The 12,221-nt window shown below is 42.0% G+C and overlaps 1 protein-coding gene across 1 annotated transcript in view; it reads left to right on the plus strand.

Moving 5' to 3' along the window:
- Positions 1-11,731, plus strand: part of CEACAM20 (CEA cell adhesion molecule 20) — a 64,525-nt gene extending 52,794 nt beyond the window's left edge. Inside the window, exons 8-12 of the mRNA XM_077131500.1 lie at positions 5,394-5,508; positions 5,689-5,774; positions 6,556-6,617; positions 7,458-7,571; positions 11,496-11,731. Coding sequence (XP_076987615.1) covers positions 5,394-5,508; positions 5,689-5,774; positions 6,556-6,617; positions 7,458-7,571; positions 11,496-11,558 — 440 coding nt within the window. The 3' untranslated portion in view covers positions 11,559-11,731. The remainder of the gene's footprint in view (positions 1-5,393; positions 5,509-5,688; positions 5,775-6,555; positions 6,618-7,457; positions 7,572-11,495) is intronic.
- The last annotated feature ends 490 nt before the right edge of the window (positions 11,732-12,221 follow it).

Consider the following 12,221-nt stretch of genomic DNA (forward strand, 5'->3'; position numbering starts at 1 on the left):
ATTCCTAAGTATTTTATTCTTTTAGTTGCAATTGTAAATGGAATTCGTTTCTTGATTTCCCCCTCAGCTTGTTCATTACTAGTGTATAGAAACACTACAGATTTTTGAACGTTGATCTTGTAACCTGCCACTTTGCTGTACTGGTTTATTAGCTCTAGTAGTTTTGCTGTGGATTTTTCAGGGTTTTCGACATATAGTATCATATCATCTGCAAACAGCGATAGTTTTACTTCTTCTTTTCCAATTTTGATGCCTTGTATTTCTTTTTCTTGTCTAATTGCTCTGGCTAGAACTTCCAACACAATGCTGAGTAACAGTGGTTATAGTGGACATCCTTGTCTTGTTCCTGATCTTAGGGGGAAGTTTTCAGTTTTTCCCCACTGAGAATGATATTAGCTGTGGGTTTTTCAATATTCCCTTTATCATTTTAAGGAAGTTCCCTTGTATTCCTATCCTTTGAAGTGTCTTCAACAGGAAAGGATGTTGAATCTTGTCAAACGCCTTCTCTGCATCAATTGAGATGATCATGTGATTTCTCTGCTTTGATTTGTTGATATGGTGTATTACATTAATTGATTTTCTTATGTTGAACCATCCTTGCATACCTGGGATGAATCCTACTTGGTCATGATGTATAATTCTTTTAATGTGTTGCTGGATTTGATTTGCTAGAATTTTGTTGAGGATTTTTGCATCTATATTCATTAGAGAGACTGGTCTTCTTTCTTTTATTGTAATATCTTTGCCTGGTTTTGGTATGAGGGTGATGTTGGCTTCTAGAATGAATTAGGTAGCTTCCCCTCCACTTCAATTTTTTTGAAGAGTTTGAGCAGGGTTGGTACTAATCCTTTCTGGGATGTTCAGTAGAATTCACATGTGAAGCTGTCTGGTCTTGAACTTTTCTTTTTGGGACGCTTTTTAATGACTGATTCAATTTCTTTACTTGTGATTGGTTTGTTGAGGTCATCTATTTCTTCTTGAGTCAAAGTTGGTTGTTCATGCCTTTCTAGGAAGTTGTCCATTTCATCTACATTGTTGTGTTTATTAGCATAAAGTTGTTCATTGTATCCTGTTATTACCTCCTTTATTTCTGTGGGGTCAGTGGTTATGTCTCCTCCTCCATTTCTGATCTTATTTATTTGCGTTCTCTCTCTTCTTCTTTTTGTCAGTCTTGCTAAGGGCCCATCAATTTTATTGATTTTCTCATAGAACCAACTTCCGGTTTTATTGATTTTCTGAATTGTTTTCATGCTCTCAATTTCATTTATTTCTGCTCTAATCTAATCTTGTTATTTCTTTCCTTTTGCTTGCTTTAGGGTTAGTTTGCTGTTCTTTCTCCAGTTCTTCCAAGTGGACAGTTAATTCCTGAATTTTTGCCCTTTCTTCTTTTTTGATATAGGTATTTAGGGCAATAAATTTCCCTCTTAGCACTGCCTTTGCTGCATCCCATAAGTTTTGATATGTTGTGTTTTCATTTTCATTCGCCTTGAGATATTTACTGATTTCTCTTGTAATTTCTTCCTTGACCCACTGGTTGTTTAAGAGTGTGTTGTTGAGCCTCCACATATTTGTGAATTTTCTGGCGCTCTGCCTATTATTGATTTTCAACTTCATTCCTTTATGATCTGAGAAAGTGTTTTCTATGATTTCAATCTTTTTAAATTTTTTGAGACTTGCCTGTGACCCAGCATATGGTCTATCTTTGAGAATGATCCATGAGCAGTTGAGAAAAGGTGTATCCTGCTGTTTTGGGGTGTAATGTCCTATAAATGTCTGTTAAGTCTAGCTCATTTATTATAATATTCAAATTCTCTGTTTCTTTATTGATCCTCTGTCTAGATGTTCTGTCCATTGATGATAGTGGGGAATTGAAGTCTCCAACTATTATAGTAGATGTGTCTATTTCCCTTTTCAGTGTTTGTGGTGTTCGCCTCACGCATTTTGGGGCATTCTGGTTTGGTTCATAAATATTTATGATTGTTATGTCTTCATGTTGAATTGTTCCTTTTATTAGTACATAGTATCCTTGTCTCTTTTAACTGTTTTACATTTGAAGTCTAATTTGTTGGATATTAGTATAGCTACTCCTGCTCTTTTCTGGTTGTTATTTGCATGGAATATTGTTTCCCAACCTTTCACTTTCAACCTATGTTTATCTTTGGGTCTAAGATGTGTTTCCTGTAAACAGCATATAGAAGGATCCTGTTTTTTAATCCATTTTGCCAGTCTATGTCTTTTGATTGGTGAGTTCAATCCATTAACATTTAGTGTTATTACTGTACAGGTAGTACTTTCTTCTACCATTTTGCCTTTTGTATTTTATATGTCATATCTAATTTTCCTTCTTTCTACACTCTTCTCCACACCTCTCTCTTCTGTCTTTTCATATCTGTCTCTAGTGCTCCCTTTAGTATTTCTTGCAGAGCTGGTCTCTTGGTCACAAATTCTCTCAGTGATTTTTTTGTCTGAAAATATTTCAATTTCTCCCTCATTTTTGAAGGAAAATTTTCCTGGATATAGAATTCTTGGTTGGCAGTTTTTCTCTTTTAGTAATTTAAATATATCATCCCACTGTCTTCTTGCCTCCATGGTTTCTGTTGAGAAATCTGCACATAGTCTTATTGGGTTTCCCTTGTATGTGATGGATTGTTTTTCTCTTGCTGCTTTCAAGATCCTCTCTTTCTCTTTGACCTCTGACATTCTGACTAGTAAGTGTCTTGGAGAACATCTATTTGGATCTATTCTCTTTGGGGTGTGCTGCGCTTCTTGGATCTGTAATTTTAGGTCTTTCATAAGAGTTGGGAAATTTTCACTGATAATTTCTTCCATTAGTTTTTCTCCTCCTTTTCCCTTCTCCTCTCCTTCCGGGACACCCACAACACGTATATTTGTGTGCTTCATATTATCATTCAATACCCTGAGTCCCTGCTCATATTTTTCCATTCTTTTCCCTATAGTTTCTGTTTCTTTTGGATTTCAGATGTTTCATCCTCCAGTTCAGTAATCCCAACCTCTGTCTCTTGAAATATACTGTTGTAGGTTTCCATTGTTTTTTTCATCTCTTCTACTGTACCTTTCATTCCCATAAGTTCTGTGATTTGTTTTTTCAGACTTTCCATTTCTTCTTTTTGTTCATTCCTTGCCTTCTTCATATCCTCCTTCAATTCATTGATTTGGTTTTTGATGAGGTTTTCCATGTCTGTTCATATGTTCTGAATTAATTTTTTCAGCTCCTGTATCTCATTTGAACTATTGGTTTGTTCCTTTTACTGGGCCATATCATCAATTTTCCTGGTGTGATTTGTTATTTTTTGCTGGCATCTAGACATTTGATTACCTTAATTAGTTTATTCTGGAGATTGCTTTCACTTATCTTACCTAGGGTTTTCTTGCTAGATGAGTTTTTTCTCTATTTGTTCTTTGACCTTCAGTTTAGCTTTTTCTGGACCTGTAGTTTAGGTTTTGTTTAACGGAGGATAATTTTTCAGTTCTTGTTTTCTTGTTTCTTGCCCTGCTTGTAAGGTGCCTTTTCCCTCCCCACCCTTAGGAGGGTCTACATAGGTATTACAGACTCCAGCCGGGTTTTCCCAGATTAAACTGGTCTCCTATCAGGGGGAAGGGGTCACCTGCATCAGTTTTCCCTGAGTGTGAGACCCAAAAGGTTGAAAGACTTTCCTGTGAAGTCTCTGAGCTCTGTTTTTCTTATCCTGCCCAGTAGGTGGCGCTTGTTTGCCTGCAGGTCCCACCAGCAAAAGATGTTGTGGCACCTTTAATTTTAGAAGGCTCTCCCTGCTGGGGGCATGGTGGAGAAGGAGGAGAGGTTGTAGGCTGGTTTTAATGGCTTCAAATTGCCGAGCCCTGGGTTCTGAATTCCTTAAGAGAGGGATTCCACCTGAGTTGGGCTTCACCCCTCCCCTGGGGAAGGCACAGGTGTGAGACAGCCCTGAAAGCAGTCTGTTTCTGCCTATGCCTGGGGCAGTTGCAGCCTGAGTAGTCCTGCTGCTGAATCCAGAGGCAGCCAAGCCTCCATAGAGACAGCCACAAAAACCTCCGTTTCGTCCCCTTTCCTCTTTTTTGGTTAGCCCAATAAACGACCTCCGCCTTGACCAGGTTCGCCTGATTGGGAGCCTATTTTTAGTAGTCAGAATTTGTTAATTAATGCCAGAATTGGTGTTTGGTTGGACTCAGTTCCTGCTACTGTTAGAGTGTCTTTCCTTTCCCTCTGGGAAGCCGCCTGTGGGGGAGGGGCACCGGGTGCCGGCCACCACAGCTTGGGGAACTCACAGTTCTGGGGTGCTCGCAGCCGGTCCAGCTGGTCCAGACTGGGGTATGCTGTGTGTCTGGTCACTGTTGTGGCTCCAGGAGCTGTTCTGCACTGTTTCTGGTTATTTAGTAGTTGTTCTGGAGGACAAACTAAAACGCGCACCTTGCTAAGCCGCCATCTTGGCCCCTCCTCCCACCCTATTCTTAACGTGGTACTTTAGTGTAGTACATTTGTTATTATTATGATCATCATCTTCTTTTATCAAGCAGCTATTATAAGCCAGGCACTGTGCTGTCACTTTTACCTGTCATCTCATTTAATGCCCTCAAAAGCCTTTGGGTTAGGAATTGCTATCCTTGTTTGGCATATAAAGAAATGGAGGCTGAGAGAATGCAACCAAGAGGGCTTCTTAGTCCCTCTGGCTGATCACACCTCTTTGAGAAAGGCTCTGGGTGGGAGGGGAATGGACAAGCAGCAGTCCGTCCTGCTGGTAGATGATAAAACTACCATTTATTCATTCCCTTGTGTGTGCTAAGCACTCATATTCCTGATTGCCTCCCATCCTCACGGCTTCCCTCACTTAACAGATGAGGAAACGACACTCAGGAAGGGAGGTTGCTTGTCCGGGCACAATGCCGGAGAGTCGAGGGCCTCTGAGTGAAAGCTCATTTCTGGCTGCCAAAGTCCTCTCCTCTGGCCTGTGTCTCCCCTATGGGGAGGGGTGAAAAATCAAAGCAGCGTTTGACGCGTCATCCTATTCAGCATCGGCATCTCAGCCAGCATTTACTGCTCACTTCCCAAGGGTCTAAGTATTTTACGCAAGTTAACATGATTAGTCATTTCAGCAAAGCTCTGAAGTCAGCTCCGTTTTACAGAAGAGGAAACCAAAGCACAGAGAGGTCAAGTAACATGCTCAAGGTCACACAGCTGAAATTTGAACCCAGGCCATTTGACACCTGAACTAGTGTCACTGAGGTAGCTAGTACCACAAACTGCTACCTCTCAATGACTGGGAAACAAGGGCTTATCAAAAGGTAGTAGAGATAAAACCGTCAGATGGAGGATGGGTCTGGGGGCAGGGAGGAGGCTATGTCAGGCCTGGGTCCTGATTCTTTCTCTCCTTGCACAGGTCCCCAGTCCTCCCTGTCTGTAGTGGCTGTTGCTGGCATTTCCATTGGTATCCTGGCTGTGATTGCCCTGGCCACAGTGCTGGGCTATTTCCTTGTCACCAGAAAGGCCACAAGGTAATACTGGGACCCCCGCCTTCCAGGAGGGTCGCTAACCATGGTGCTGAGTTGTGTTGGCGGCATCTAGGGAACTCAGACGGTTTGGGCATAGTCTAAGTACGGGATGGGATATGTGCAAAGCTCTTGGCAATGGGCAAGGACCAGAAGCACTGAAGAATGCCGACTTTGGCGTTTCAGGCCCTCAGGGAAAACAGCAGAGGATCCCATCCATAAGACCGCAAAATCCCCTTCTGAGGAGGAGCACCCTGCAGAGGCCATTTCCCGTAAGTGACTCCTTAGTCGGTGCTGAGGGCAGTGGCAAGGGCTGGGAAAGAGGCTGCCACTGGGAGCCCAGGCCTCCAGCCCCAGCTCTGTGACCACTGTGTGACCATGCACAAGCCCTGCCCTCTCTGGGCCTCAGTGTCTCCAGCTGGAAAAGGCTGAGCTCTGAGGGGTTCTGCCTGTCCCAACAGCCCTGGAACAGGGATGGCAAAAACAAGGACACGTGCTGCCCTTCTGTCCTTCCCCAAGCTCAGAAACCCTTACTGGAGTGTTGTAGGCAGAGCAAATCAATCACAGTGTCTTTCCCACTGAATTCATGCTCAGCCTCACTGTCCATCTCCACCCAGTGCCCGCTGACAATGAATGGACACCACCCAAGGCAGAGGAAATATTTTTGCCATCTCATGCCTAGGATCTGGAGGATGGGCCTCCGATGTGGAAGGCTCTCTAAAGACTGAGCGATACATTTCATAAGTAAAACCAAGGCCAGAAATGAGAAAGGACTAAACTCAGGCTTCAGAGCAACCCACTGGAGCCACTGGACCTAGGGCTTGGATTTCTTCTTCACCCACATCACCAACAGCCTTAGTTAACCCAGAACTTGACTTCTAGGACATTCCTGGGTCAAGCTCACAGGAAATGTGATGGGGAGTCCTGGAGAGAAAGGAAGGTTTCTGCTGCCTCCTTCCCTGGGGAGAGGGGTGCCCTAGGAAAAGAGCACCCCCACCATCACCCCATGTCTCTTCCTAACTCCAGCCTTGGGCTGGGATTCTCTGTCTCTAGGCTGGTCAAGGCCCGTGTATGACAACCTACCTGAGCTCCGTGGACAGATCCAAGCCAAAAAGGTGGGTGACACTCCAGAGGGCCCCTCTCTGTTCCCCTGGCTCTCTAGCAGGCCCCTTTCTGGTCTCACTTCTTAGGATGGTGGAGGCATATTCTGTTGATGACACACAGTGCCAGCCTGGGTCTCTCTCAATCTCCTTATCTGCCATTTCTGGGGATTTCAACATCCTTTCTGACTTTTACATCTCTTCCTGACTTCTTGTTCTTTAACATGATCAAGAGCCTCTCTGGGAATCAGAAGTGATGAAACCTCAATGGCTGATTTTTTTTTTTTGTGGCCCTCACCTCACACCCCATGGCTTTTTGGCCACCTTTTCTTTCCCCCACATGCTGCCACCATTTCTCTCAGAGCTAGTCTTTGAGGGATGTTGGCCTTGCTGGGTTTAATTAAGGAAGCTGCAGAGAGAGTACAAAGTGAGAATTTTATATCTGACAAGCTTGAGAGACCATGTTGTCTAAGCCTTTCATTATGCACCAGGGGAACAGAGGGGGGAGAGAGGGTCTCACAAGGAGCTGGGTTGGATTTCAGAACTCTGGCTCCTGTTTTATTCCTTTTGCCACTGGGGCTTGGAGACAGTATTTACTCAGCATTCACTGGAGTGAAATGGAGACTTTGGAATAAGATTTCAAAGGGAGCCGGATAAAAGGAAAGAGTGCTGGGCCAGGGAAAGGGTCCTGGGTCCTAACCCCACCCCATCTCTGTTTTTGATTCTTCTTGTGTGTCTAAGCAAATCCCTTTCTCACTCTGGGTCTCTGAAGAGTGCGAGTTAGCACCTTCTAATTGCTGTGATCCTTGAACAATCTGTGTAGGGGCCCTCCCTGATCTCTCTCTTCACCTATAGAAGGACCCACTTTCAGAAAGCCCTGGAAGCTATTCTCATGGCCCTAGGAAGCCACCACCCTTGCATCCAGTGGGCCCCATTCAACCAGAAGAAAACATGGAGTCAAACTATGAGGTATTTTTAATGCCAAGCTGAGCCTTTGGGAAGATCAAAAGCTGTCACCAACCTGCCTTTTTCTCCTTGCTGATAAGTTTGTAAGATAGACTAACAAGACAATTTCCCTTAAAAATCCCTTTCAATTCTATTCTCTTTCATTCCATTCCATCCCTTTCCATTCTACCATTTTCTAGTCCATTTCATTACTTTGCATTTCATTCTATTCCTTCTATTCCACTCCACGTTATTCTATTCCAGATTTTTAAATTGTGTTTGTTTTCATTCTCCCCCTTTCCTTTCTATTCCAGTAATATTGCTTCATTTCTTTTGATCTCACCTTATTTCAGTTATTTATTTTCCATTCCATTCAGTTTTATGCATTCCTACTCACTCCATTTCATTCTTTTCAGTTCTATTCCTTTTCATAAAATTCCTTTTGTTTCCTTTCCATTCCTTTTATTCTTTTCTATTTCTTTCCATTCCATTCCTTTGCATTCCATCCCATTCTACTCGATTGACCTCATTATGTTCCTTTCCATTTCTTTTTTATTTCATTCCCCTGCATTATTATCTATTTCTATTTATTGCATTTTATTTCTTTCCTATTAATTCCATTCAATTCCATATGTTTCTTCCATATTCCATTACTTTCTATTCTATTCAAGTCCTTTTCATCAATTCATTTCATTTCCATAATTTTCCTTCCACTTAATTCCTGATCTTTCCACCTATAGTAAATCCATTCCTTCCATTCCGTTTCCTACCACTCCATTCTTTTCAACACATTTTCCCTATTTACATTCATTTCTGGTGGGTTGCCTTTCATTTAATTTTATTTTATTCCATCGCATTCCATTTCTTCTCAACCTATATATTTCTTTTCCATTCTGAGCCTTTTCTTTTCATTTGCTTTTTTCTTTTTCTTTCCTTTTCTTTGTCCCATCCCTTTTTCTTCTATTCCATTCCATTTCACCATTTCCTCCCACCTTGTTCTCTGCCATTATATTCTTTTCTCATTCCTCTCTAATCCAGTCAACATTCCATTCTATTCTATTCAACTACTTTATTCCTTTCATTTTCATTCTCTTCATTTCATTCCATTCTCTTGCATTCCATTCCTTTTGTCTTCGTTACTTTCAATTTAATTTCTTATTTTCAAACTTTCTCTCCATTCCTTTTCATTTCATTTAAATTCTTCCAATTTCCTTCCAGTCCTTCTCATTCTCTTACATTTCATGCCATTGCACTTAGTTTCATTCATTTTCCTATTTCATTATTTTGTATTTCGATGCATTCTATTTCATTCCCTTTTCTTACTTTTCAATATCATTCATTTATTTCCATTCTTTAATTCCACAATTTTCTTTTATTTTGTTACTTTTCCATAATTTCTCTCCACTCCTTTCCTTTTTTTTCATTTTATTACTTTCCTTCCTATTCCTTTCCTTTCATTACATTCATTTCCTTTTCACTATTTTTCATTTCACTCAATTCTACTCCATTCTAATCCAACATTCCAGTTCATTATTCTTCTTTCCACCTTTCCTTTTTGTTACTTTCCTCCACAATTTTCCATTTCATTCAGCTCTTTTCACTTACATTTATTTTGATATCATGTCATTTTATTCCACTCCATTCTCTGTCTTTAATTTCCATTGTATTCTTTTCTTTTCTATTCTATTCTATTTCTCTCCATTCCATTTATGCCTTACCGTCGCCTGCAGTTGCATTGCCAACTACTATATTCCTTTAAATTTCTTTCCAACCAGTTCACAGCAAGTGTACATTCCCAACTATAAATTGGTGCTAAATTAGAAATAAAATTATAATCAGGAAAAAATGTTTTAAATAGAAGAAAGTCAAGGTATGAATAAACAGTAAAAATATACTGGACCTCATGGTATCTGTACTATGCCTCTTAGCTGTCTTTAAGTTTCCTGGTGGCCAAATAAAAAAGAGAAATATGATCAGGTACATCACCCAAAAGGAAGAAAACTATTAGCTCATCTGGGCAGAAGCAGAACTTCTCATAGCAAGTTCAGATGACTCAAGTGTTGGCTCCCCCCTTCTAAGGACTAGTGAAATCATTTCAAAGAAAACTCAAGGAATAGCATAAGACTAGCAGGATTTCCCCGAGCATCCAGGGATGGACTCTTGACTCTGTACTCACAAGGAGACAGTGACTAGTTAGACTTTGTCCAGAGCAGGAAGCAAAGGAAGGAAGAACAGGGGCTTAAATCCATGTCCTGAGGACAGAGAGAGGTGGAGCTGCTGGGCTGCTGAGAAAAGAGAAACTTTAGGGACACAGGGCTCCAATTTTCCAAAGGGCTGGTTTGAGGAAGAGGGGTGTACCTGTTCCTTGTTTTTCCAGAAGGCAGGTCAAGTATCATGGGGGGATAGGTAAGAGGGTGGCAGACTTTGAACAAATTGATGGGATGATCATTTCTTGGAAGATGTGAATGTCTTATATATCTTAATCATGGATTTTTAATATTAAGAGAGATAAAACCTCTAAAGGTGGCCCAGATAAAATGGGTATTAATTGAGAGACACCGGGGAATCTCAGATAGCTCGATATTAGAAATAACTCATGGGACTGGAATATTATCAGGAAACCGCTCTCTCATCACATTGTATCTCATTTTTGTTCATCTATGAATTTGTTCTTATTCTACTCAAGTCCAGATTGGTTCCCAATGAAAGTTTCCTAGTCATTTCTCTTCCATAATTTCAGGTTTTATGTAGCAACTTCCTACAACTACAGCTTAAGGATTTTCAGGTTCAGATTCTGCAGAGGAGAATCAGATTGGGTCAACTCATTGCTGGATTGTGTTTAGATCCATCAGCTCTCCTCCCAGCTATGAACTGGTACAAACTTAGCCACTTAGGCCCTTCTATTCATTAGGATTTGCGGAGGGGAACCATTTTCCCCCTTATTATCAGTAGAGCTAAAACACTTCCCAGAAATCCCACCCAGTAGACTTCCCCTTATATCTCCTTGAGCAGAATGGTGTCATGGGCATTCTTTGTTGCAAGTAGGCTGGGAAAGAGAATTGTCAGCCTTTTCAGGGTCTTCAAAAGAAGCAGCAAGGGTGTTAGGTCAGCCAACTCAGTGTCTGCTACATTCTGGAGGGACTAGAAGGAGCCATCCAAGGAAGGAATCTGGGTGGATCATTCCAAGTTGAAGGGCATCAAGTGCAAAAACCCTGAGGTGGGTTTATTAGTTACCTTTACTGCAGACAAATTACCACAAACTTAACATCTTAAGACAACACTCATTTATCATCTCACAGTTTCTATGAGTTAGAAGTCCAGGTACCACTTAAATGGGTCTTCTGCAAGGCTGTAATTAGGTGTCAGCCAAGGTTTAGGTCTCCTCTGAGACTCAGCTAGGGAAAAACCCACTCCCCAGCTCACGTGGTTATCAATAGCATTCAGTTCCTTGTAGGTTGTCAGAGTCCTTGGCTTCTGACTGGTTGTCACCTGGAGGTCACCCTCACACCCTTGCCATGTAGCCCTTTCTGTAGGAGTTCACAACACTACACCTTGCTTCTTCAAAGCTGAGACAAAAGTCCCAGTCTCCCATGACAAACTCATACATGTAATCGTGTGTATCCTGCCACATCAGCCACACTATTGATGGTCCTGTCACAGGTCCTGCCCACGGTCTAGGGAAGGGGGTTACATAAGGGCATGAATACCAGGAGGTGGGGATTATAGGGGCATCCTTAAGGCCTGTCCACCACAGAGGGGAAGTATATGGGCTGTTTCAGGAACAAAGAGGTGCTAGCGTGACTGAAGTGCACTGAGGAAGGATGAAGATCTTTGGAATTTCCAAGGATGGGGAAGGGCTGTGCTAGGGCATATCAGCCTTGAACTATAGCAAGTAGATGAGGAGGGCTACCCAGAAATGGAGCTAACCTTTTTCTCTTTGTTTAGCAGGTGCTTGTGAATCCAGAGCCCAACATTTACGTCCAGATCAGCCCCTCTAATGGAATATATTGAAAACAGATATCCTTTCTCCCCAAGTCCTAGAAAAATCATGTTAAATCATAAATTCAGTGATGATTACTGAGTGCATATCATATTCCAGCCATTCTCTGCCACCTTTGTAGACCTTGTGATGTTCCATTCCAAAGAGTTTTGCCCTAGCTCTTACCAAAAAATCATGTTTCTCGAAAAGCAAAATAAACAGCATGAAAATGGTTGTCCTTGGACTTGAATGAAAGGTCCAAGGCTCAAGATCCAGCAATTGGGCATGCCATAGCTACATCTACATGGGTGATGGTGGACATTGTGACCAGGGAGAGGTATGAGTCCGAGTTAGCCAGGGGTGAGCAGGGAAAGTATCCCAAGCATCAGACACATGGTGGCTCTTCAAATCATGGTAGGGGATAAGGAACAAGAAGCTCTCAAAAAATGATGGGAGAAAACATGGAATGAAGCAGGGTTATGGTTCCTGGTGGGGGATGGGCATGAGATGCTCAGAATCCTGAGGGGCCAGGCAACAGCATCCAGAAAGGAGCCCTTCCTTGGCCATCTCTGAACACCTCAAGGGAGCCTTGTAGAGGCAAAGCATCCCATGCCCCATGTCCTGTTTGTTATCAACCCTTCTCCATGCACTTCCATCTCAAGCTGGCTTATATGTTTATTTATTTTTCCCTTGGC

Source organism: Tamandua tetradactyla, chromosome 16 (assembly GCF_023851605.1).
Source record: "Tamandua tetradactyla isolate mTamTet1 chromosome 16, mTamTet1.pri, whole genome shotgun sequence".
Lineage (NCBI taxonomy): Eukaryota > Metazoa > Chordata > Mammalia > Pilosa > Myrmecophagidae > Tamandua > Tamandua tetradactyla.